At 43.9% G+C, this 27,545-nt stretch overlaps 1 protein-coding gene across 2 annotated transcripts; it reads left to right on the top strand.

The window, feature by feature from the left end:
- The first annotated feature begins 567 nt into the window (after positions 1-567).
- Positions 568-22,439, top strand: LOC149461979 (uncharacterized). Of its 2 annotated transcripts, none has more exons than XM_089677615.1 (7): positions 568-687; positions 4,135-4,197; positions 10,475-10,575; positions 14,107-14,253; positions 15,892-16,046; positions 18,757-18,943; positions 22,113-22,439. In XM_089677615.1, the coding sequence occupies exons 1-6, from the start codon at positions 685-687 to the stop codon at positions 18,897-18,899; spliced, it is 612 nt and encodes a 203-aa protein (XP_089533741.1). In that variant the 5' UTR covers positions 568-684; the 3' UTR covers positions 18,900-18,943; positions 22,113-22,439. The 2 variants fall into 2 exon arrangements, with proteins under 2 accessions (XP_089533741.1, XP_089533740.1); XM_089677614.1 differs by having other exon boundaries at positions 14,104-14,253.
- The last annotated feature ends 5,106 nt before the right edge of the window (positions 22,440-27,545 follow it).

The raw sequence follows: 27,545 nt of genomic DNA, 5'->3' as shown, positions 1-27,545 counted from the left end.
GGGGCGAGGTTTAGGGTCATATGACCGCCGTGATTGGCTGTCACATGACCCTAAACTCCGCCTCCCAGTATCAGAATCCACTTAAAGGGCCGGGAAGCGCCGGCACAAGGGGTTAAAGAGGTTGTATTTAAAAAAAATGCCTTTCACAGACTGCTGTGCCAATACCGTGTGACATAAAAATATTGCAACACCCACCGTTGTATTCTCTCGGGCCTCCGCATAAAAAATATCAAATATTTGGGTGTTCTAAGTCATTTTCTAGCAAAAAAAAAAATGCTGATTTTTCCAGGTAGGAGAGAAAGGTCAGACTAGGCCTGGAGATGAAGTAAATTCACTGAAAAACCCCCCATTCATTGTTCATGTCATGGAGCAGGCAGTTGTCTCCGGAATGCAGAAAATGTCAGTTATTCAGTAAATATAATGTGTATGTCAGGGAATGGGTTACTGTGGAGACGAGTTATTGTAAGGTAAACGTTGTCAGAGCTTTGACCATGTTTACAGTCTGACATCACTTCCTGTCCTCCGTGTCCCTGTCTAGGATGCCCTTACTCTGGTGTTGAAGTGTGGGCGGAAGTGATGCGGAGCTGCTTCCGGGGGGGTGTTCGGCGCTCTATTTGATTCTCCATCGGATGAGTCTTGTCTGTCTTCTTCTCTGGTCAGCCCTGTGTCCATCTCTTCCTGTGTATGGTGAGTGCTCTGTGATCATAGATGGCGGGGGACGGAGGCGAGGACACTGATGATGGGGGACGGAGGGGAGGACACTGATGATGGGGGACGGAGGGGAGGACACTGATGATGGGGGACGGAGGGGAGGACACTGATGGTGGGGGGGGGACGGAGGGGAGGACACTGATGGTGGGGGGACGGAGGGGAGGACACTGATGATGGGGGACGGAGGGGAGGACACTGATGATGGGGGACGGAGGGGAGAACACTGATGGTGGGGGGACGGAGGGGAGAACACTGATGGTGGGGGGACGGAGGGGAGGACACTGATGATGGGGGACGGAGGGGAGGACACTGATGGGGGGGGGGACGGAGGGGAGGACACTGATGGTGGGGGGACGGAGGGGAGGACACTGATGATGGGGGACGGAGGGGAGGACACTGATGGTGGGGGGACGGAGGGGAGGACACTGATGGTGGGGGGACGGAGGGGAGGACACTGATGGTGGGGGGACGGAGGGGAGGACACTGATGGTGGGGGGACGGAGGGGAGGACACTGATGGTGGGGGGACGGAGGGGAGGACACTGATGGTGGGGGGACGGAGGGGAGGACACTGATGGTGGGGGGACGGAGGGGAGGACACTGATGATGGGGGACGGAGGGGAGGACACTGATGGTGGGGGGACGGAGGGGAGGACACTGATGGTGGGGGGACGGAGGGGAGGACACTGATGGTGGGGGGACGGAGGGGAGGACACTGATGGTGGGGGGACGGAGGGGAGGACACTGATGATGGGGGACGGAGGGGAGGACACTGATGATGGGGGACGGAGGGGAGGACACTGATGGTGGGGGGACGGAGGGGAGGACACTGATGGTGGGGGGACGGAGGGGAGGACACTGATGGTGGGGGGACGGAGGGGAGGACACTGATGGTGGGGGGACGGAGGGGAGGACACTGATGGTGGGGGGACGGTGGGGAGGACACTGATGGCGGGGGACGGTGGGGAGGACACTGATGACGGGGGGGCGGTGGGGAGGACACTGATGACGGGGGGGCGGTGGGGAGGACACTGATGTTGGGGGGGGCGGTGGGGAGGACACTGATGTTGGGGGGGGCGGTGGGGAGGACACTGATGGTGGGGGGGGCGGTGGGGAGGACACTGACCGTGGGGAGGACACTGACGGTGGGGAGGACACTGACGGTGGGGAGGACGGAGGGGAGGACACCGATGATGGGGGACGGAGGGGAGGACACCGATGGCGGGGGACGGAGGGGAGGACACCGATGGCGGGGGACGGAGGGGAGGACACCGATGGCGGGGGACGGAGGGGAGGACACCGATGGCGGGGGACGGAGGGGAGGACACCGATGGCGGGGGACGGAGGGGAGGACACCGATGGCGGGGGACGGAGGGGGGGGGACACCGATGATGGGGGACGGAGGCGAGGACACTGATGATGGGGGACGGAGGCGAGGACACTGATGGCGGGGGACGGAGGGTGTAGCTAAGGTGTTGATATTTAAATTTGACCTCCGGCCTCCCCTTCAGCCTTGCACAGGTGTACCGGCCCCTCCCCTTCAGCCTTGCACAGGTGTACCGGCCCCTCCCCTTCAGCCTTGCACAGGTGTACCGGCCCCTCCCCTTCAGCCTTGCACAGGTGTATCGGCCCCTCCCCTTCAGCCTTGCACAGGTGTATCGGCCCCTCCCCTTCAGCCTTGCACAGGTGTATCGGCCCCTCCCCTTCAGCCTTGCACAGGTGTACCGGCCCCTCCCCTTCAGCCTTGCACAGGTGTACCGGCCCCTCCCCTTCAGCCTTGCACAGGTGTACCGGCCCCTCCCCTTCAGCCTTGCACAGGTGTACCGGCCCCTCCCCTTCAGCCTTGCACAGGTGTACCGGCCCCTCCCCTTCAGCCTTGCACAGGTGTACCGGCCCCTTTCCTGGACTGAAACGTCTTACTGATATCACTGCACACTGTGAGCTTTTCATAAAGTGCATTAGAAGCTGCAGCAAGTCAGAATGAGCTCCGCCTCATTTCCTGGCTGGAGGACGTCAAACATCATCTGGTTTTTCTCCCCAACCTGACTGTCCCTGGCTCACCATTGGATGTCACTTTTTTCGTTCATGGAGGCTGAGCATCACAAGTGAGCATTACCTCCTGCCTGCTCCTCCACACTGACCTCCACCCATCAAGGCATTTTTGATATCTGCATAACTCCTCCAAAGAGGCAGCCCACTGCTTGCATCAGGACTGATGGTTCTTGAGAGAAGTACTGAGGCAGGGTGCTGGGATGTTTTCAGGAAGCTGTATACAGCACCCTGTCAGCCCCTTCCTCCAGCCATGATCTGCCTGCCTAGAGAAGCGCAGAGACCCAGTGATGATATCACTGGGCCTTAACCACTTCCAGTCCGGACACTTTCACCCCCCTTCCTGTCCAGGCCAATTTTCAGCTATCAGTGCTATCACACTGTGAATGACAATTGCGCGGTCATGCAACACTGTACACGTATGAATTTTTTAGCATTTTTTTTTTAGACCGATAAAGCTTTATTTTGGTGGTATTTATTCCCCACTGGGATTTTTTTTATTTTTTATTTTTTGCTATATAAATGAAAAAGTTATTATTAATATTTTTTTGCAAATAATATTTCATCATAAATCTTGGCCAAAATGTATTCAGTTATCTTTTTAGTAAAAAAAAAAAATAACCCAAATTTGGTTTATAACCAAAAATTATAATGTTTTTTATATTTTTTTTTTTTTTACATTTTTATTTTATTTTTTTATATATATATTTTTTTTTTTAACATACCGTCACCCTATCAGTACAGTGTCCCCATACACTGTACTACTTGTGGAGGGTTATGAAGATATTTTTTTTTAACACTGATTGCTTTTACACCCATAAAGGCTGTAAAAGCAATCATTTCTTCTTCTCTCTGGCTGCATTTTTGCAGCCATTGAGAAATACTGTGTGAGCTGTGATTGGTCACAGCTTGTCACATGGTACAAGGCTGTTCTGAATAGCCCTGTACCATGTGAGCTCTGTGATCATTCACAGATTTCACACGTCGTAAGCAATGATGTCAGAAGTGACGTCTTGCCTACTACTCTTCATGTGATCACTGATTGGCCAATCAGTGATCACATGATCGGGACTTCACACAGAGGTCCTGTACAACGATTGGTGTTCCGTTGTGTCCGGAGGACTCAGCGGGCACCGGATTGCGGTGCCACGTGCTCCCAGGGAGCGTGCACAGTCCAAAATGACAGGCGCCGTTTATGAACGGCAACCCGCCCCTGGACTGCCACCTTCCGGCTGTTTATATACATGGGCCGGACAGGAAGTGGTTAAACAAGGTGTCTGTCTGTCTGTCTGTCTGTCTTAAAGATTAATTGTCTTTTATTGCCCCGGCGCTGACTGTTTTATCCCCGTATGACCCTCTGTTTCTTCTCTTTCAGATGGATCTGGTGGAGCAGCTTTTGTCAACCAATGAAGAAAGTCTCAGCATTGTAGATCTGGAGGTATTGTTCCATGTGTGTCTAAACCAGGAATTTTTAGCCTGGAGGGCAGGGAAGGGTCGGCATCCCTGTCAGGTTTTGATCACACTCTGGAGGAGACTGACTAAAACTGGAGGGCAGGGAATCTGGTGCAGCTGTGCATGGCAGCCAATCGGCTTCTAACTTCAGCTCGTTCAGTTTAAGCGTTGAGAATAAAACACGGAAGCGGATTGATTTCCAGATTTTGCACTCTCCAGTTTTAGTAAATGATCCGCAATGTGTCTCCATTACGGAGATTTATGCAGGCCATAGACGGGGAGAAAAACGGCCGATTTTTCTTTTAAAAAACGAAAAATCGGTCGTTCAAGCGGCCGACGTTACCACCAATGGTAAAAAAAATCGGCCGATTTTTATCCCGTCTACAGCCGGCAAAAAGTGTCCCTGCAGAGAGCTCTGCTATTTCTTTGACAGTTCTTTGACAGTTCCTTGATATTTACAGAGGTTGCAACGATGTATCTATTTGTATCCATTTAGGATACAGATGTTTTTATTTGGAAACAAATAGATACAATGTTGCAACCTCTGTAAATGTCAAAGAACTGTCAAAGAAATAGCGGAGCTCTCTGCAGGGACACTTTTTGCCGGACTGGAATTCCTCTTATTTTTCATCCTTCTTCTCCTTCTTCATCATCATCATCCTCTTCTTCTTCATCATCATCATCATCCTCTTCTTCTTCATCATCATCATCATCCTCTTCTTCTTCATCATCATCATCATCCTCTTCTTCTTCATCATCATCATCATCCTCTTCTTCTTCATCATCATCCTCTTCTTCTTCATCATCATCCTCTTCTTCTTCATCATCATCCTCATCTTCTTCATCATCATCCTCCTCTTCTTCTTTTTCTTCATCATCATCATCATCATCCTCCTCTTCTTTTTCTTCATCATCATCATCATCATCATCATCCTCTTCTTCTTCTACTACTTGTTCTTCATCTTCATCCTCTTCTCCTTCTTCTACTTCTTCTTCATCATCATCCTCTTCTTCTTCATCATCATCCTCTTCTTCTTCATCATCATCCTCTTCTTCTACTTCTTCTTCATCATCATCCTCTTCTTCTTCTACTTCTTCATCATCATCATCATCCTCTTCTACTTCTTCATCATCATCCTTCATCATCATCATCATCCTCTTCTTCTTCATCATCACCCTCTTCTTCTTCATCATCACCCTCTTCTTTTTCTTCATCATCACCCTCTTCTTTTTCTTCATCATCACCCTCTTCTTTTTCTTCATCATCACCCTCTTCTTTTTCTTCATCATCACCCTCTTCTTTTTCTTCATCATCACCCTCTTCTTTTTCTTCATCATCACCCTCTTCTTTTTCTTCATCATCACCCTCTTCTTTTTCTTCATCATCACCCTCTTCTTTTTCTTCATCATCACCCTCTTCTTTTTCTTCATCATCACCCTCTTCTTTTTCTTCATCATCACCCTCTTCTTTTTCTTCATCATCACCCTCTTCTTTTTCTTCATCATCACCCTCTTCTTTTTCTTCATCATCACCCTCTTCTTTTTCTTCATCATCACCCTCTTCTTTTTCTTCATCATCACCCTCTTCTTTTTCTTCATCATCACCCTCTTCTTTTTCTTCATCATCACCCTCTTCTTTTTCTTCATCATCACCCTCTTCTTTTTCTTCATCATCACCCTCTTCTTTTTCTTCATCATCACCCTCTTCTTTTTCTTCATCATCACCCTCTTCTTTTTCTTCATCATCACCCTCTTCTTTTTCTTCATCATCACCCTCTTCTTTTTCTTCATCATCACCCTCTTCTTTTTCTTCATCATCACCCTCTTCTTTTTCTTCATCATCATCCTCTTCTTTTTCTTCATCATCATCCTCTTCATCATCATCATCCTCTTCTTCTTCATCATCATCATCCTCTTCTTCTTCTTCTTCTACTTCTTCTTCATCATCATCATCATCATCATCATCATCTTCTTCTTCTTCTACTTCATCATCATCTTCTTCTTCTTCTACTTCTTCATCATCATCCTCTTCTACTTCATCATCATCCTCTTCTACTTCATCATCATCCTCTTCTTCTTCTTCTTCTACTTCTTCTTCATCATCATCATCATCATCATCATCATCTTCTTCTTCTTCTACTTCATCATCATCTTCTTCTTCTTCTACTTCTTCATCATCATCCTCTTCTACTTCATCATCATCCTCTTCTACTTCATCATCATCCTCTTCTTCTGCATCATCATCCTCTTCTTCTTTTTCTTCATCATCTTCATCCTCTTCTTCTTCCTCTTCCTCTTCTTCTTTTTGTCTTCCTCTTGCAGGTCACTGCTCATGCGCAGATTTTTTTATTGGTAAAAAATCGGCCAATTTGCCCATTATTGCCGCAAAAATCGGCCGATCGGCAAAATCGGCCAATTTTTTTTCCAACTTTACCGAAACAAAAAACGGCCGAAATACCAAAAAACGGCCGAACAAATAGCCCAGTAACGATCCGAAAATCGGCCGATTTTATTTTCGGCCGAAAAATCGGCCGATTTTCGACCCATCTATGGCCTGCATTACTCTCATGATTTCTCCTGTGACCATTATCAGGACTGAAATGAGGGAAAATCCCAAATATTTAATTCTCACCTGATACTTCTCACCCGAACAGGAACACAAATCTGGAAACAACTGCTTGAGAGGATTTCCTCTAATTATGTTGGGTCTAGGGACAGGAAGTGAAGGGAAGTCTGCCCAATGAGAAACAGATTATAAAGTGGAGCTTAAAGCGGAGCTCCACTCAAAAGGGGAAGTTCCACTTTAACCACTTGACCTCCAGAGGATTTACCCCCCTTAATGACCACGCCTCTTTTTTGCTACTCGGCGCTACATTAATTCAACTGATAATTGCGCGGTCATGCAATGCTGCACCCAAACTAAATTTACGTCCTTTTTTCACACAAATAGAGCTTTCTTTCGGTGGTATTTGATCACCTGTGCGCTTTTTATTTTTCACGCTATAAACAAAAAAAGGCCAAAAATCTTGAAGAAAAACAATATTTTTTACTTTCAGCTATAAAAGATAATTAGTAAACTCAAAGTTGGTTATAAATTTTGGCCAAAATGTATTCTGCTCCATGTTTTTGGTAAAAAAAATCCCAATAAGTGTAAATTGATTGCTTTGTGTGGAAGTTATAGCGTCTACAAACTATGGTATAGATACTGCAATTTACGCCATTTTTCTGCTATACAGCGCTGCGCTAGTTTAACGGACAATTGCGCGGTCATGCAATACGGTACATAAATGAAATTTACATCCTTTTTTTTTTTTTCCCCACAAATTGAGCTTTCTTTCGGTGGTATTTGATCTCCTGTGCGGTTTTTATTTTTTGCGCTATAAAAAAAAAAGGCTGACAATTTTGAGGCAAAAAAACAATATTTTGGACTTTTTGCTATAAAACATGTCCAGTAAAAAAAAAATTAAAAATCAAATTTAGTCATAAATTTCTGCCAAAATGCATTCTGCGACATGTCTTTGCTAAAAAAAAACCCCAATACGTGTAAATTAATTGGTTTACGTGAAAGTTATAGCGTTTACAAATGGCGGGAAAGATACTGGGATTTTTTGTTTTTGTATACTAATAATGGCGGCGATCAGTGACTTAAGGCGGCGATCAGCGACTTATGGCGGGACTGCGGCGGACATTCTGACATTGGGGGGTACTGACTTGGGGTCACTGACATCCCCAGTGACACCAATACAGTGATCAGTGCAAAAAAAAAAAACACTGACACTGTACTAATGGCACTGGGGAGGAAGGGGTTAAGTTTATTTTTCAGGGAAAGGGTTATCTGTGTGAGGGGAGTGTTTTACTAGGGGGCGGGGTGTGTACTGCAGGGAACACCGCTGATCGGGAGAGAGAAACTCTTCTGTCCCGATCAGCATGTCCTGGAGCTGTCAGGGAACTGACAGAAAGCACAGCTACTGCAGCTGTGCTCTCTGTCAGTGATTGCCGCCAATCGCTGGGACATAGCCGGTAATGACCGGCTGTGACCCGGCGACTGACATCCGCGGCTGTGATCGGCGGGACAGGTAGGGCGGCGGCGCGCCTCGCGTATGCCCCCTCCCTGTTTACAAAACACCCGTTTTAAAACGTGCTTTTGCCCAGCTGTGCCGCCCTGCCGCCATATTTATACAGTGGCTGGGCAGCATGTGGTTAAGGACTGCTCCCCATTAAGGATTGGCACCTTTTGGGGGCCGGGGGGGGAAGCGGGTACCTGAGTTTGACAGGTACTCGCTCCCACTTTCGGTCCGATTGCCTAGGCGATCGGAAGCGGGAGGTGTCCTCCCTCCCTGTAGTCTTTTTGGACATGTGACAGGTCCCATAAGACTACAGGACCATTCTTGCGCTACTCACACATGCGCAGTGGGTACCCGGCTGTGAAGCCACAAGTTGTCACTGCCGAGTGCCCACACTGAAGATAGAGATAGATATATAGATATAGATAGAGATATACAGTTGCAAGAAAAAGTATGTGAACCCCTTGGTATTACGTGGAGTTTTGCATGAATTGGGCATAAAATGTGCTCTGAACGTCATCTAAGTCACAACAATAGAAGAACACAGTCTGCTGAACATAATACTACACAAACATTAGATGTTGCCATGGTTTAATTGCACATAACATGTAAACATTCACAGTGCAGGGAGGAAAAAGTATGTGAACCTTTGGACTTAATAACTGGTTGACCCTCCTTTGGCAGCAATAACCTCAACCAAACCTTTCCTGTAGTTGCAGATCAGACCTGCACAACGATCTGGAGTCATTTTGGACCCTCCTCTTCACAAAACTGTTTCAGTGTAGCAATATTCTTGGGATGTCTGGTGTGAATCGCTCTCTTAAGGTCATGCCACAGCATTTCAATCGGGTTGAGGTCAGGACTCTGACTGGGCCCCTCCAGAAGGCGTATTCTGTGCTGTTGCAGCCGTTGTTTTGTTGAATTACTTGTATGCTTTGGGTCATTGTCCTGTTGCATCACCCATCCTCTGCGGAGCTTTAGTTGGCAGACAGATGGTTGTACGTTTTCCTGCAAAATGTCTTGATAAACTCTGGAATTCATTTTCCCATCAATGACAACAATCCGTCCAGGCCCTGAGGCAGCAAAGCAGCCCCAAACCATGATGCTCCCTCCGCCATGTTTCACAGTGGGGATGAGGTTTTGATGTTGGTGTGCTGTGCCTTTTTTTCTCCACACATAGTGTTGTGTGTTCTTCCCAAACAACTCAATCTTGGTTTCATCTGTCCACAGTATATTTTGCCAGTAGTGCTGTGGAACATCCAGGTGCTCTTTTGCAAACTTCCAACGTGCTGCAATATTCTTTTTGGACAGCAATGGCTTCCTCCGTGGTGTCCTCCCATGTACTCCATTCTTGTTTAATGTTTTCCTTTTTGTAGATGTGTCAATAAAAAATGTTAGCATGTGCCAGAGATTTCTGTAGGTCTTTAGCTGACACTCTGGGATTCTTCTTTACCTCATCCAGCATTCTGCGCTGTGCTCTTGCAGTCATTTTTACAGGACGACCACGCCTAGGGAGAGTAGCAACAGTGCTAAACTTTCTCCATTTGTAGACAGTCTGTCTTACCGTGGACACATGAACATCAAGGCTTTTGGAGATACTTTTGTAACCCTTTCCAGCTTCATGCAAGTCAACAATTCTTGATCGTAGGTCTTCTGAGAGCTCTTTTCTGTGAGACATGGTTCACATCAGACAGTGCTTCTTGAAACCAGTAAACCCAAAACAGGTGTGTGTTTTTTAAGGACAGGACAGCTGTCAGCAACACATCCAATATCATCACACTGATTGGAGTCAAGGTTGGCTCACTCCTGGCTCCAATTAGCTCTGGGAGAAGTCATTAAGCTAGGGCCTCACATACTTTTTCCTCCCTGCACTGTGAATGTTTACATGTTATGTGCAATTAAACCATGGCAACATCTAATGTTTGTGTAGTGTTATGTTCAGCAGACTGTGTTCTTCTATTGTTGTGACTTAGATGACGTGCAGAGCACATTTTATGCCCAATTCATGCAAAACTCCACGTAATCCCAAAGGGTTCACATACTTTTTCTTGCAACTGTGTATATATAGATATATAGATAGATAGATAGATAGAGATATATATATATATATATATATATATATATATATAATACATTTATACAGTGTGAGGTGAAATTTTAAACGTCTCATGAAATATTTTGTCCTTTTGCTTTCTGCAGAAAATTGTCCACCAGTTGACAGATGAGGTACAGCGGCAGAGAGAGGAGCTAACCAAACAAAAGACAGAAGTCCAGGAGCTCCATACAGAAGAGATTGAGAGGTATCGTATGGGGCAATGGGATTCCTATATAGGAGACTCGTATAAAACATTTGACTTTGGGAAAAGGTTACAGGGTACGTTCACCTGTTCATGAAAAATGAAAAGGTGAAATGATTCCTGATTTTCGGGACCCCGCTGCACATAGTGCCCTTGATGCTTGGTGCTGTTGGTGTAGAGATCCATACATCGCGGAGAGAGTACCTCCAAACTGGGATCAGAGGGGCACACAGAGGTGGGCTGTCTGGCTGCTAAAAATTAAAAGCTGAGATGTTCCTGCGGATCCTTCTAGCAGGATGTTTTAGTTTAAAGTGGTTATAAAATTTTTTTTTTTTTTTTTTTAAAGGGTAAGTGCACCATTTACGAGCATGTTACATGTTGAACCCATATTTAGGGTGTAATATATAACATGCTTCTATGTTCCCGCTTCTGCCTCCAGCATTCCCTGCTCTGACAGTATGCCGCACCAACTGTCCCGATTTCAAAACAGCGCAGCTCCACCCACACAGCCACATCATTCATTCATTCACAATTTTCAGTGAATTAATACATTACAAGTCTACCTACAGCCATTGCGGCTGACAGCTTGTAGTCCTCAACGCTGATGAGCTCTCTCCTTGTTCATTGATTCTGGTAACTGCCTGCCTGTATTAGAGGTACGGGCAGACCGCTATCCTGAGAGTCTACAGGAGCAATGCATCGCACCCTCAATCTGCTGACAATGGGTGCAATCCTCTGCAGGCTCCTTAGAAAAAAATAATAAATGCACTTTGATCAAATTTTTTCTGCAGTGTGTTTCTATGGACGCACACAGTCTGGCTCAGAAGTGTACTAGCACATGAGCCTCCATAGCATGCTGCTTGCTATGGTCACATAGACTGAAGAGGAGAAGAGAGCATCAGTGGGAGACCCCAAGAGGAGGAGGTTCGGGGCTACTCTGCACAATATCCTTGCATAGAGCAGGTAAATATAAACTTGTGCATTATTTTAACCTCTTCAATACCGGGTTACTTTTACTCACTTCCTGCCCAGGCCAATTTTCAGGTTTCAGCGCTCTCACACTTTGAGTACAGTGTTGCATGACAGCGCAATTGTCATTCAAACTAACATTTTATCATTTTGTTCACACAACTAGAGCTTTCTTTTGCTGTTGTTAATCACCGCCGGGGTTTTTATTTTTTGCTAAATTAGCAAAAAAAAGACAGAAAATTTTTTGAAAAAAAACCCCCACGTTTTTCTTTTTCTGTTATAAAAGTTTGCAAATAAATAATTGTTCTTCATAAATTTAGGCCGAGATGTATTCTGCTACATGTCTTTGGTGAAAATAACCCAAATCATTCTTTGTTTATTATTTAGTTTGTAGGAAAGTTATAGAGTCCACAAACTATGGTATAGATCTGAAAATTGATCAATCCTGAAGTACTGACAGCCAATCTAATTTCTTGAGGTCCAGGAATGTCAGGACAGTACAGATATCCCCCAAATGTCAGGACAGTACAGATATCCCCCAAATGTCAGGACAGTACAGATATCCCCCAAATGTCAGGACAGTACAGATATCCCCCAAATGTCAGGACAGCACAGATATCCTCCCAAATGTCAGGACAGCACAGATATCCTCCCAAATGTCAGGACAGCACAGATATCCTCCCAAATGTCAGGACAGCACAGATATCCTCCCAAATGTCAGGACAGCACAGATATCCTCCCAAATGTCAGGACAGCACAGATATCCTCCCAAATGTCAGGACAGCACAGATATCCTCCCAAATGTCAGGACAGCACAGATATCCTCCCAAATGTCAGGACAGCACAGATATCCTCCCAAATGTCAGGACAGCACAGATATCCTCCCAAATGTCAGGACAGCACAGATATCCTCCCAAATGTCAGGACAGCACAGATATCCTCCCAAATGTCAGGACAGCACAGATATCCTCCCAAATGTCAGGACAGCACAGATATCCTCCCAAATGTCAGGACAGCACAGATATCCTCCCAAATGTCAGGACAGCACAGATATCCTCCCAAATGTCAGGACAGCACAGATATCCCCCCAAATGTCAGGACAGCACAGATATCCCCCCAAATGTCAGGACAGCACAGATATCCCCCCAAATGTCTCCTTTTTTGCAAAGTAGACAGTCCGACGTACTTCATAAGAGGCATGGCAAGTTTTTTGAAGTTGTAATTTTTTTTGTAATTTTTTGGAAAATGAAGAAATTAAACTTTTTTTCACAATTTTTTTTTTTTTTTTTTTTTTAACATACTGTCACCAGCGCAGTACAGCATCATCAGATAACTGGTGTGGTGGTGATCAGGGACACTGACTGGTGACAGTACAGAAAAAAAATATTCTTTTATTATTATTTTTTTTTTGTCCTATTGCACTATGACCAAAGTAGTATAATGTTACCATAGTAACATTATACAACTTTGGGGAAGTGATCGGTATTTTTCTTTTTTTACTCGATGTAGTAGTAGTAATAATAATGTTACCATAGTAACATTGTACAACTTTGGGGAAGTGATCGGTATTTTTCTTTTTTACACAATTTCATTATAGCAAAGAATTTCTTTGCTATAAGCAAGCATTTAACTGAAATAAATCGATTAGCTGTGATTGGCCATGGCTAATCACTTGACACCGATGGGCTGTGATTGGCCCATAGCCAATGGCTGTGACCATTCATAGCTAGACACACTTGTATACAATGGATGGCATGAAAGCAACCCATCCATTGTATACAACTGTCATGAGACTTGCTGTGATTGGTCACAGCAGGTAACATGGTACTGGCAACGGTGCCGGTACAGAGATCTGTCATCGGCCGTGTCCGAGGTACACAGCCCGTGACTGATCTTGCCACAGCGCGGGAATATGCAATGCGCGATCCGGGATGGAAGCCATATGGCGTCCTCCCGGAGGGATGAAGTGTTCGCCCGGCCGCCATTTGGCCATAGGCCGGGCAGCAACTGGTTAAAAAAAAAAAAAAAATGGACTATACAATAAGTTTAAAGACTGACAGGTTCACTTTAAGACAACAGAAGCAGATTGTCTCCTTATTATGACTCCATAGCCATGAGCCATGTTAGAAAATGTTGGTCTTTTGATGATTCCGGAGTCTGGCAGTGTATGGAGGAGAAAAGAGTGCATTGTATTTCTGAATAGAAGATTGTATTCATTATAAATAATAATAATTTGTGATGTAACGCTGCTCACTGGTATAAATAATGAAATACATAAATTATGCCACAAAAACATCATCATCATTATTATTATTATTATTATTATTATTACTATTATTATTCTTTTATGTGGGAACACAGATTAGTGGCATCAGCAGCAACTTACAGTGGCAGTCACTATTTTTCATCAATTTGTGAACACAATAGTTCACATAGTAAAACACTTTATTAAATTGGGTACACTTGGCGCAGGAGTACACTTGGCGCAGGAGTACACTGTCTACAGTTTAGTTCATGGCTACCTTGTATTCATTATAGATGATCACAACTCTCTTCCTGTAGTAGCCGGAGCCGGGAACGTTATGCCTCCCGCTTTGTTCAGATCCTGGATCTGCAAGAAGCTCTAGAGGAGGAAGAGAAAACCCGGCAGCAGCTGCAAGAGGTGACGCGGGAGATGGAGAGACTGAGTAACCCATCGGAGCCAGAGTCCAGGTAACTGCTCCCCTCCTGGAAGACTCTGGGGTTGATTTACTAAAGGCAAATACTGTGCACTTTGCAAAGTGCAGTTTCTCAAGAGCTTAGTAAATGAGGTAAAGATTCACTTTGCAAAGAATATCCAATCACATGCAAGAAAATTTTAAAAAAGAAAAAAAAAAAAACAGCATTTTTAGTTGCACTTGATTGGTGATGGAAGTCAGCAGAGCTTCCCCTCATTTACTAAGCTCTGGAGGAACTGCTCTTGCAAAGTGCGCAGTCTATTTGCCTTTAGTGAATAAAGGAGAAAAGAAGAGAGGGGTGCCAGACTAAGTGCAGTATTAACAGGTAGTGTAATAGCACAAATAACTGGGTAACTCACTAGATGGTAGTGGATAAAGTCATGTGTCTCAGAGTAGACGTCGTCCTGATGGAGATCCCGGAGGCTAATGGAGAAGGTGGATGGACATCGAGGGCCAAGGCTGTGGAGGGAGCCCGGTCTCCTGATTCACACCGTTTGTGTCCAGCAGCTGTGGCTGTGTTAGATACCAAGCTGGAACGCAGATGGCTGCCGGGTGGATGTGACGTCACCATGTGAGCATAGTGCCTCAAGAAGGTGCTATGCTCATGTGGTGACGTCACATCCGTCCGCCAGCCATCTGCATTCCAAAATTTTTTAATAATATTATTTATGTTCCTTTCCTTTTTTTTTTTTTTTTTTATTTCCCAATACAGTGTCACCATAGTGGCAATGTACTACTTGTGGGGGGTGATGAAGATTTTTTTTTTTTTTCACACTGATTGCTTTTGCACTCATAAAGGCTGTAAAAACAATCATTTTTCCTTCTCTCTGGCTGCATTCTTGCAGCCATTGAGAAATACTGTGAATTGCCATTGAGAAAGGCTTTTGTGAATAGTCTTGTACCATGTGACCTCGGTGATCATTCACAGATTTCACACGTAGTAAGCAATGATGTCAGAAGTGACATCTTGCTTACTACTCTGCATGTGATCCCTGATTGGTCAATCGGTGATCACATAATCAGGACCTCACACAGCGGTCCTGTACAATGATCGGTGTTCCACTGTGTCCGGAGGACACAGCAGGCACCGGACCGCGGTGCTGCGTGCTCCCAGGGAGCGCGCACAAGCAGGGGGGCAGGGAGGCCATTCATAAACGGCCACCCGACCCTGCACTGCCTCCGTCCGGCCATGTATATGTATGTATATATTTGTATGTGTGTGTATATATGTATGTATGTGTGTGTATATATGTATGTATGTGTGTGTGTATATATGTATGTATGTGTGTGTGTGTGTATATATGTATGTGTGTGTGTGTATATGTGTGTGTGTGTGTGTGTGTGTGTGTATATATGTATGTATGTGTGTGTGTGTGTGTATATATGTATGTGTGTGTGTGTGTGTGTGTGTGTGTGTGTGTGTGTGTGTGTGTGTGTGTGTGTGTATATACACACACACTGGACGGGAGGTGGTTAAAGAAGAAATCCAAATGTGAGGGAGGGAGGAAAAGTCAGGAAAAATGTTTTTATTTAGGGTGGAGGTCCTCTTTAATATTATGACACTATGGAAAAGGTGCCGAATAGTGTCTGTATCCTGTGCCTCCATTATCCGTACTTCCGCTTCTCGCCGTAGTGAAGTCCTGGAGTCCAGACTGAAGGAAATGGAAAATCTCATTGCTGCCTACCAAGAGAAGGAGAAGAAACTCCGAGAGGAAGCTGAACATCTGACGAGTTTACTAGAAAAATCAAAGGAAGAGCTGGCCCAGACCGCATCCGAGCATCAGAGAGGTGAGATGGCCGGACTGGAATGGACCAACTTCATTTGTTGTCTCGCAGTACAGATTGATTTTCATGCACACTGTGAAACTCCAAATGGTAAAGTATAACTAAAGGCAAAACCTTTTTTTTTTTTGATAGAGTGGAGAGGAATTAGACCCCCTTTTAGGTTTTTGTTGTCAGTTCCCCCTATTAAGGAGATTCACCCTCTGTGTCCTGCTGACTGTTATCACAGTGTAGGGTTGCACCTGTAGCACCCTCCTAGTTAGCTAGGGGGAGCTAGAGTCCTGATTGTTAGAGAGGAGAGCAGAGTAGTAGCCTGGGTGTAATAGTCAGGAGTTCAAATCTGGGTCAGGAGGTGAGAGGCTCTGCAGGTCGGCCCCTCTGGAATTTCACTTTGCTCTAGAGCTTTGAATGAAGGCCCTAAAGGCAGTGGGCGGATCTGAGGGGATGCTTGCCTGTACTCTTGAGGGATCCTAGCCAATCCAAAACAGGAGGCTTGGCAAGGGGCTAGGACAACCCTTAAAAGTAACTGAGCCTGCTCAGTAGCAGGAGAGTTCAGGTGGATCCTAAGGATCAAGCTTCCACAAGTGCTGGTTATCATTTTGTGGACCTTTTTCGGAATTGAAGAGGCACCCACACCTTCCTTCCACTCTTATGTTGTCGGTTTTTATAGGAATCCTGCCATGAGAGCAATAATGGTTTCTGCTTCTGCTGACCTTCTCATACAGTATGATGGTGCCTGTGCCTGCGTGGGTATGATGGTTACTGGATGTCTTGCTGATCTTTTGGCCTTGGTACTTTAAAAGTCACTCATCTGGAGCTAGCATGCAGCAAGTGAATGCAAAACTGCATCAGGCCTCCTTTTTAACCACTTCAAGTCTGGAAATTTTACCCCTTTCCAATCCAGGACAATTTTCAGCTTTCAGCGCTACCGCATTTTGAAGACAGATAAAGCTTTCTTTTGGTGATATTTATTCACCGCAGGGATGCTTATTTTTTTGCTATATAAATGAAAAAGTCCAAAAATTTTGAAAAGTGTTTTTCTTATAAAGTTTTGCAATAAATAATATTTCATCATAAATCTTGCCCAAAATGTATTCAGTTATCTTTTTAGTAAAAAAAAACAAACCCAAATTTAGTTTAACCAAAAATTATAATTTAAAACAATTTTCTATTTACATTTTTATTTAATTTTTTTTAATTATTATTTGTTTTTTTTTTGTTTTTTTCTACATTCTGTCACCCTAGCAGTACTGACACTGTACTACTTGTGGGGGCTGATGGAGATTTTTTTTTTCTTTACACTGATTGCTTTTACACCCATAAAGGCTGTAAAAGCAATCATTTCTCCTTCTCTCTGGCTGCATTCTTGCAGCCATTGAGAAATACTGTGAGAGCTGTGATTGGTCACAGCTTGTCACATGGTACAAGGCTGTTGTGAATAGCCCTGTACCATGTGATCTCTGTGATCATTCACAGATTTCACACGTAGTAAGCAATGATGTCAGAAGTGACATCTCGCTTACTACTCTGCATGTGATCACTGATTTGGCCAATCAGTGATCACATGATCGGGACCTCGTACAGAGGTCCCGTACGACGATCGGTGTTCCACTGCGTCCGGAGGACACAGCGAGCACCGGATCGCAGTGCTGCTCCCAGGGAGCACGCACAGTCCAAAAAGTTTATGAATGGCAACCCGCCCCTGGACTGCCACCGTCTGGCCGTTCATATACAGCGGCTGGACAGCAAGTGGGTAAAGTGGACTTTCATCCTAAAACCTAGTCTGCCCCTCTGCCCTCCCTCTTTCAGTTCTTATTTACATTTTTACACATTTATTGTGCTTAGGCGGGAGTGACATTTGGGCCGTCTTCCCCTAAAACCACCGCCCCAGATTCTGTGTATGCAGAGATGTCGGGACCTGAAGCCCTGTGGCATATCTGCGCATGCACGGGTTTTCCCATACTTCTGCGCATGCACGGGCTTCCCCTGCGCGTTCTCTAAGAGGGCTATCATGGAAGTCCCAAAGCTTCCTTGTCTGTATGCATGTGTGGGAAATATCCTGTGCATGCTCAGATGTGCCAAAGGGCTTTGTCAGGACCTGATGGCCAAGTAGAGACCCCTCAGCGTATCTGCACATGCGCCATATTGATGGGGCAGAGCCACAAAGAACAGGGGCTGAAACTTCTCTTTAAACCCGTGCTTTGTCTGTACAGGATGAAGCAACAGATTTATAACTCCCCTCACCCCAGCAGCACATTTCACTCATCTGCCACTTCATACAGTTGCTGGGAGTGAAGAAAGCTCTGGGGTCTCTGCCTGTTCCCATATGGCTGAGCAACCAATCACCAAGCACCAGTGCTGTCACATGGGAGGAAGGGAAGTGAGTCACATGTTCCCCATACCCAGAAGTATTACGTATTATTCTTGGCTTCTCACGACCCAAGTCAAGTGGTGGGGACAGAAAAAAGGTGAGTGGGGGAGGGGTAAAGGGAACCTGTTGATTTTTGCTGCATGATGGCTAGAAAACTAACATAAGAAGAAATTCTGCTTATGGCCAGTTTCCTTTAATTACATCTGACCTCTGCGCAGTAGTGCTTGGCCACCTGACGCCACTGAGGTACAAGCCCTGCCAACCCTTCACTGTGACTTGTAGTTCCCCTGCAGGTAGTCACTGTCCCTATACAGTACAGATATAACTCCTTCATGTGTTTCTTAGTGGAAGAAGAACTTCTCACTGCGCAGACGGCCCTCTCTGGACATGGCGGCCCGGGACATAGTGAGATGGAGCTGCTCCTGGACTCCTGCATTAGAGAGGTCAGACAGCTCAACGTTCTACCTGACAAGCGGCACAAGAAATGACGTCGGCCCCCCAGAGACCCCCGGGGACGGGTTTTACTGGGAAGGTAAAATAAATATTCTGCATTTTCAACCATAGAGCACCAGTGGCTTCGGTTTCCTTTCAACAAAAAAAAAAAACCAACAGTCGCTGATAATATTATCCAAGGTGTATTTGGGCTAGGTTCACATCTATGCGGGTTGCCACTGATCTCTTTACTGGCGTGTTTTACGTTTTTAGAACGCACGTTTTTGATGCATTTTTGCTTTTTTTTTTTTTTTGGCTAATAGGAAAGTATTCTGTTTATGGAGTGCAACATTGATGCGTTTTTACACTCTCTAGCATCAAAGTAGTGTGGAAACCGTTGTGTCCAAAGTCGCACGTTGGGGTTAAGAGCTGGTAATTTGAGCCAGGAATTTTTTCTTTGCTTTTTGACATTCATCGCCCTCCCATGTGCTTCTTGCTGCAAAGGCCAGTAATAGGTTGGGGTAGTTGCCATTTGTTTGTAAATCTGAGGGCTGGTTCACATTGGAATCGCTTGAGATCATATGCATTCCCATGCAATGTGTTTTTTGAAAGCCTTTTCATTTGAATGGGCTGCAAAACGCATTGAGCTGCGCACAAAAGTATTGCTTGCGCTACATTTAAAAATGCTCTGCGTTTGGGGCAGCACAGTGGCTAAGTGGTTAGCACTTCCGCTTGGCAGTACTAGGGTCGTTGGTTCGAATCCCAACCATGGTACCACCTGCCTGGCGTTTGCATGTTCTCCCTGTGCCTCCGTGGGTTTCCTCTGGGTACTCCAGTTTCCTCCCACACTCCAAAGACATGCTGGTAGGTGAATTGGCTCCTGTCTAAATTGTCAGTAATAAAAGAAAAATAAAAAAAGGGTTCAAAAATCAACTAACCAGCCACCTTGCCAAAAACCAAATTAACCTGTCTAATAGTATGCGTTAAAAACAGGGGTTTAGTTAGCACGCATTTGCAAATACATATGTAAGCCACATCACAGCACCCCGATATTCTGTGGTCCTAACACTACAAATTTGAGTCCCCATAGTAGAGGCACATGCATTTAAAGGATAGATCAAGGGCAGTTGCTCATCAGGGAGCCCACCCCTCTTAAAGGCACAGGAGTGCAAAGGACACCCAGCATGTAGCACAATGGCAGGCAAGGTGGCCAGTGCACACACTCACCTTACGTATGTATTTGCAATTGTGTGCTAACTAAATTCCTGTTTTTTACCGCATACTGTTAGCTTAATTTGGTTGTTGGCAAGCTGGCTGGTAAGTTGATTTTTTGAACCCTTTTTTTTTTTTTTTATTTTGCTTTTATTACTGACATGCGTTGCCCGGTTCACTTAGTCCTTGCTTATAAGCCGGTTATAGACCAGGGCAGGTGCCATGTTTTACTCTCCTGTCTAAATTGTCCTAGTTTCATCCCTGGCCATGCGGGATCTCCTGCATGGTGGGGGTTGGGGAAAGACCTGGCAACCTACCCTGTAAGAATAATTGCTAAGAGAATTCATGGAAGAAGTCGCTTGTGAGTGACGGTCCATGCAATCGCCAAGGGTCGGGTACGACTGAATGGATAGATATGACGATTTGTCCAATTTGCAATGCAACTAATTCATATCCAGCAACTCTCAGCAGATTGCATATCCCTCATACATGTTCATCTCAATAAAAATTTCTCTAACATGAATGATAAAATTTCATTGAATCCCCAGACTGAACACTCCTGCGCTGTGCTATACACAATGCTTTATCATGCATATAATGGTTAGCACTTCCGCCTGGCAGTACTCGGGTCGCTAGTTTGAATCCCAACCAGGGCACCACCTGACTGGAGTTTGCATGTTCTCCCTGTGCCTGTGTGGGTTTTCTCCTGGCTACTCCAGTTTCCTCCCACACTCCAAAGACATGCTGGTAGGTGAATTGGCTCCTGTCTAAATTGTCCCTAGTATGTGTATGTATGAAGGAAGTTAGGGACCTTAGATTGTACACCCCTTGAGGGTTAGGGACCTTAGATTGTACCACCTTGAGGGTTAGGGACCTTAGATTGTACGCCTCTTGAGGGTTAGGGACCTTAGATTGTACGCCCCTTGAGGGTTAGGGACTGATGTGAATGTACAATATATATGTAAAGCACTGCGTAAACTGACGGCGCTATATAAGTACCTGAAATAAATAATAAATAAAACAATTCAATGGCCTGCAGGAAACACACACAGAATGCGCCTTTCCTGGTGTCAACAAGCCCTAAGCGTTTCCCGTTTTTGGTTAAAAAAAAAAAAAAAAAAAAAAAGTCCAAATTCACTCCACTCGTCTCTTATCCCTGGTTCACACTGAACTTCAAGTGAAGAAGCGTGATTTCAAAGCCGCAAATCAGTGCCATTTGTACTTCAGATTTCACTGCGGCTTGTGAATTCATTTAGCAGAAGTCCATGCAAGTTCGAAATGAATTCGGGTAAAAAGAAGTGCAGGAACTATTTTTGAAATCGCGCTACTTCAAATCGCACTGATTAACACCGTGCCATAGAAATACATTAGATGTGTTAAAGCGCTGAGCAAACTGTTGGTGCTATATAAATCCTGAATAATAATAATATATAAATCCTGAATAATAATAATATATATAAATCCTGAATAATAATAATATATAAATCCTGAATAATAATAATATAAATCCTGAATAATAATAATATATAAATCCTGTATAATAATATAAATCCTGAATAATAATAATAATATAAATCCTGAATAATAATATATAAATCCTGTATAATAATAATAATAATATATAAATCCTGTATAATAATAATATATAAATCCTGTATAATAATAATATATAAATCCTGTATAATAATAATATATAAATCCTGTATAATAATAATAATATATAAATCCTGTATAATAATAATAATAATAATATATAAATCCTGTATAATAATAATATATAAATCCTGTATAATAATAATAATATAAATCCTGTATAATAATAATATATAAATCCTGAATAATAATATATAAATCCTGTATAATAATAATAATAATAATATATAAATCCTGTATAATAATAATAATAATAATATATAAATCCTGAATAATAATAATAAATAAAAATAAGTGTTTTTGCAACACTTAATAATTTCTGGTGCAATTTGTAAATCACATGAAGTCGCACCTGTGTGAACCAGGAAATAAGTGCTAATAATAATGAATCTTTTTACTTCCAGCCGTACAGATATGCGCTGATTCCTCCCTGGGTTGTCCCCCATTAGACGTTCTTGCAGTGAGTGACCGGCCCTGAGTTTTCCTGCTGTGACAATGCGGTTGTGATGGTTGGAGCTGCACTGTGTGCTTCACAATGCATCCAGCAGGGGGCATGAGATGTCCATTGAACAGTAAGATGGAAATGATGCTATGGAAGAATGCTCGCGGTTTATGTGCGTTTGTGAATTTCTACATCTGCATGATTCTTATGAATTGCTATTTATATGAAATTGTTTTTATATTCTATTTTGTAAAATCTCAAGGAGTAAAGGAGAATGATCTATATACAATTTATTTTATTTATTTATTTATTTTTAGTATCTAATGGCTGAATGGGTTAGATCAGTAAAGATAATGTGTCTCAGGGCCCAGTCACACCTTTGCAGTGCAGTGTCTTATGTACTGGAATGGACAGTTGTGTCTGAAGCAGCGAGAGCTGAATACAGCGCATCCAGAAAGTATTCCCAGCGCTTAACTTTTGCCACATTATGTTACAGCCTTATTCCAAAATGGATTCAATTCGTTTTTTTTCCTCAACATTCTACAAACCATACCCCATAATGACAACGTGAAAAAAGTTTGTTTTGAAATCTTTGCAATTTATTAAAAATAAAAATTGAAAAAAAAACCCCCATGTACATATTCACAGCCTTTGCCGTGACACTCACATTTGAACTCTGGTGCATCCTGTTCCCACTGATCAGCCTTGACCTTCGGTTCACATCTATGTGGCCTTCTGGGCCACGTTTTGCACGGACACGAGAGACCAGTCATTTCAATGGACACCTGTGACACGCGACAAGCAGGGAAAGAAGTCCCTACACTACTTTGGAAAACGCAGCCCGCACGGGACCCTCAGTTCCCAGTACGGTTGCGTTTTCCAGTGCGGGCGGCGTGACATTAGAAATAATGGCACCCGCCCACGGGTCCACATTTGTCTGTGCGGGTGCATGGATTTTTGTGCGGATCTGCATTGGCACCACCCGCACAGATGTGAACCTAGGGTTAGATGTTTCCACAACTTGATTGGAGTCCACCTGTGGGAAATTCAGTTGATTGGACATGTCTATAGAAGGTCCCACAGCTTACAGTGCATGTCACAGCACAAACCAAGCCATGAAGTCCAAGGAATTGTCCGTAGGCCTCCGAGACAGGATTGTATCAAGGCACAGATCTGGGGAAGGGTACAGAAACATTTCTGCAGCATTGAAGGTCCCAATGAGCACAGTGGCCTCCATCATCCTTAAATGGAAGAAGTTTGGAACCACAGAGCAAGCTATTCATGACTATGTGAGTTATATGCCGCCTATAGGTGAGTGGACACTGGCAGATCAATCAAATTTGAAGTCCTCCCTTATATATTCCCTCCTACACAGGATATACTTAATTTTTTTTGCCAGTGTCTGTAAGGTGGATGGTTGCTGATGTGCACTTGGAGCATACTTACAGGTCTGGAATGGTTCTGCTGAGAATCAAGGACTTCAGTCGGATCCATTCAGGAAAGCTGTTAGGCAAAATGCACGGTACCCGAGCCTCTTTGGATAGGAGGGAAGAACCCTCGAGATTTGCGTGTAATGCGGCCTTACGGTGCTGGACCCTGAGCAATGGAACCGTGTGTGAATCCTTGAAAGTCTTTGACAGAGCCTGCCATGGTGGGTAAAGGTTGGACTGTGCTTTGAAGTAGTATTGGGAGATTGTGAGATATATCTATCTATCTATATATATATATCTCTCACACACATAACCCTCAATGTTTCCACTCGCCTGCTTGCATTCGGCAAGTGGAAATAAGGAGGGGCAAGCAGCGTTGGAACTAGGGGTGGGTAGGTGGGAGGGGCGGTGGTGGGGGCAGTGACAAGCCGTGATCTCCTGTATGACTTTCAATGAAGCAGCTGGAAACCTTGGGAGGGAGGAGAGTAGATGCGGCTTTCAGCTGCTTCAATGAAAGTCATACAGGAGATCGCTGCTTGCCACTGCCCCCACCGCTGCACTGATCATTCAGTTTCTATCTGGGCCTCCTCGCTCTCTGCTCCTCAGTCCTGGCTAGTATCTCAGGATGTGAAATTTTGAGGTGTGTGATTGATATAGATAGATATAGACACACACAGTTGTGTTCAAAATAATAGCAGTGTGTTGAAAAAAGTGACTAAAGCTGGAAATCCTTCTAATATCTTTTATTTCCATCCACACAAATGCATTGGGAACACGACACATTCTATTCCAAATCACAACATGAAGAAAAATACATCAAATTTGTGTTGTTCCTCTAAAAAAATTGAAGAAATGTGAATATTAGACGGTTCAAAAAAAATCGCAGTGTTTGTATTCTTCTTTACAAACTCAAACATTCACTATATAAACTGAGAAATGTTTGAAGATTTTGCTTTCCTTTGAATGACTTCATGAATATTTGGTTGTAGTCGCACTGTTTCTGAGAACTGCTGTACATCTGTGTTGCATGGAGTCACCCAACTTCTGGCCCCTGTGATCAGGTATTCCAGCCCAGGATGATTGAACGACATTCCACAGTTCTTCTCTATTTCTTGGTTTTGCCTCAGAAACGGCATTTTTGATGTCACCCCACAAGTTTTCTATTGGATTAAGATCCGGGGATTGGGCTGGCCACTCCATAACGTCCATCTTGTTGGTCTGGAACCAAGATGTTGCACGTTTACTGGTGTGTTTGGGGTCGTTGTCTTGTTGGAACACCCATTTCAAGGGCATTTCCTCTTCAGCATAAGGCAGCATGACCTCTTCAAGTATTCTGATGGATTCAAACTGATCCATGATCCCTGGTATGCGATAAATAGGCCCAACATCGTAGTATGAGAAACATCCCCATATCATGATGCTTGCACCGCCATGCTTCACTGTCTTTACAGTGTACTGTGGCTTGAATTCAGTGTTTGGGGGTCGTCTGACAAACTGTCTCCGCCCACTAGACCCAAAAAGAACAATCTTACTGTCATCAGTCCACAAAATGTTGCGCCATTTCTCTTTAGGCCGGTCAATGTGCTCTTTGGCAGATTGTAACCTCTTCAGCACACGTCTTTTTTCCAACAGTGGGACTTTGCGGGGGCTTCTTGCAGATAGCTTGGCTTCACATAGGCGTCTTCTAATTGTAACAGTCCTCACAGGGAACGTCACACCTTCTTTCATCTTCCTGGAGCTGATTGTTGGCTGAGTCCGCCCCATTTTGGCTATTCTTCTATCCATTCCAATGGTAGTTCTTCGCTTTCTTCCACATCTTTCAGGTTTTGGTTGCCATTTTAAAGCATTTGCCATCATTTTAGCTGAGCAGCCGATCATTTTCTGCACTTTTTTTATATGTTTTCCCCTCTCCAATCAACTTTTTAATTAAGGTACGCTGTTCTTCTGAACAATGTCTGGAACGACCCATTTTCCTCAGAATTTCAGAGAGAAATGCACTGTAACCAGCATGTACAACATTTGCTGCCTTCCTTCCTTAAATAAGGGCAATAATTGCCACCTGTTTTTCAAAGAATGAATGACCTCACTAATAGAACTCCACACTGCTATTATTTTGAACACGCCCCTTTCAATGAGTGATTCAATGACACAGAATCAGCAGCATGCATGTCATGACTGTTGGGTCTGTTGGATTTCTATTACTCTACTACACCTGCTAGGAAATTATTTGCCATGTAGAAATATCATTTCTACCAAAAACAGTGATTGATCCAGTTAGTGATGTCTGACTGCTATTATTTTGAAAACAACTGTATATATATATATAATATAATATTTTGTGGACTCTAACTTTTCTGTAGCAGAATACATTTTAGCCTAACTTTATGAAGAACAATTATTTAGTTGAAAAATGTTATAACAGGAAAAGGAGTTTTTTTTTAATTTTTTTTTTCCCCCAAACTTTTTTGATCCTAATACAGACTTGCCTTAGGCTAGCCATACATTATACAATTTTATTATTCAATTTACTTTAGATTTACCTTACACTATGTAGTGCAGGGGTCTGCCTGATTACATACAAATTGAGTGTCTGGATTTGACTTCAAATGGTTTTGGTAAATCTAAAGGAAAAGTGTAATAGAAAATTGGATAATGTATGGCCGGCCTAGCTCACTGGCTTAGAGCAGGCTTGCCTAGTTGAGGTGACATCAATGGATCTTGAGGATCCTAAATCCCCCTAGTAGAGTGCAGTAGTGTCCTATCGCTGGAACTGGGATCCTAAGCTTTCCCTTGTAGGGCTTAGTGGTGTCAGTGACAGGAAGAGGCCAAAACTGGAAGTAAGATGAATAGTTTGTAATGTTTTTGTTTTTCTTTTTTTTTTTTTCCTATTCCATAATGCAGTGTTTTGTGAACAGGGGGGGGGGGGGGGCAGACACCCATGTGGACCCTGCATTTTAGTGCAAGGTCCACTTCAAGTATATTATTGTTTTTAAAATATAACTTTCAGGTTACATATACAAACTTAGATTAACTTCTTTCTGTACACTCAGCACTTTGATAGATCACACAACCAGCTAAGACTAGACTGAGGAGAGATGGCTCAAAGATAATCAGATTTCTCATATAAACATGTCCTCTGCACCTGATAAATAAGATTTTATCCTCTGGTCTATTGGAACCAGCATGTTACATATGTAGAAGGGGAGGGATATCTAAATGAACATAAAGCCCAGTGGTCCCCAAACTGTGGCCAACAGGCTAGATGCAGCCCTTTGCTTGCCATTACCTTGTCCTTGGGCCACTATTCCCACCAGTGACACCAGCAATGAGTAGAATTATTACCACTGACACCAAAGATAGGGCAATATTTATTCCACTGACAAAAACAATGGGGCACTATTCCTTCCAGTAACACCAATTATGGGGCACTATTCATCCTACTGCCATCAATGTTGGGGCATTATTCCTTCCACTGATACCAATGATGGGGCACTATTCCTTCCACTGACACCAATGATGGGGCACTATTCCTCCTACTGATACCAAAGATGGGACACTATTCCTTCCACTGACACCAATGATGGGGCACTATTCCTTCCACTGACACCAATGATGGGGCACTATTCCTTCCACTGACACCAATGATGGGGCACTATTCCTCCTACTGATACCAAAGATGGGACACTATTCCTTCCACTGATACCAATGATGGGGCACTATTCCCCCCACTGATACCAATAATGGGGCACTATTCCTCCCACTGACACCAATGATGCTGCATCATTCTTCCCAGTGATACTAAGGATGAGGCACTGTTTCTTCTAATGCACCAATGATGTAGCACTATTCCTCTCACTGACACCAATGATGGAGCACCACTCCTCCCAGTAATACTAATGATGGGGTACTGTTTCTTCCAATGATACCAACAATGGGGCACTATTCCTCCTACTGAAAACAATGAT

Source organism: Staurois parvus, unplaced genomic scaffold, assembly GCF_062004578.1.
Source record: "Staurois parvus isolate SC_StPar_1 unplaced genomic scaffold, SC_StPar_1.0 ptg000190l, whole genome shotgun sequence".
Taxonomy (NCBI): Eukaryota; Metazoa; Chordata; class Amphibia; order Anura; family Ranidae; genus Staurois; species Staurois parvus.
The sequence above is the reverse complement of the archived record's forward strand: the minus strand, read 5'-3'. Positions and strand labels throughout refer to the sequence as shown.

Bases quoted from the DNA above. Each gene is read 5' to 3' on its own strand.
- LOC149461979 (XM_089677614.1), top strand. The intron at 4,198-10,474 runs GTATTGTTCCAT...TGCTTTCTGCAG, and splicing joins TCAGCATTGTAGATCTGGAG to AAAATTGTCCACCAGTTGAC. The intron at 16,047-18,756 runs GTGAGATGGCCG...TGTGTTTCTTAG, and splicing joins CGCATCCGAGCATCAGAGAG to TGGAAGAAGAACTTCTCACT.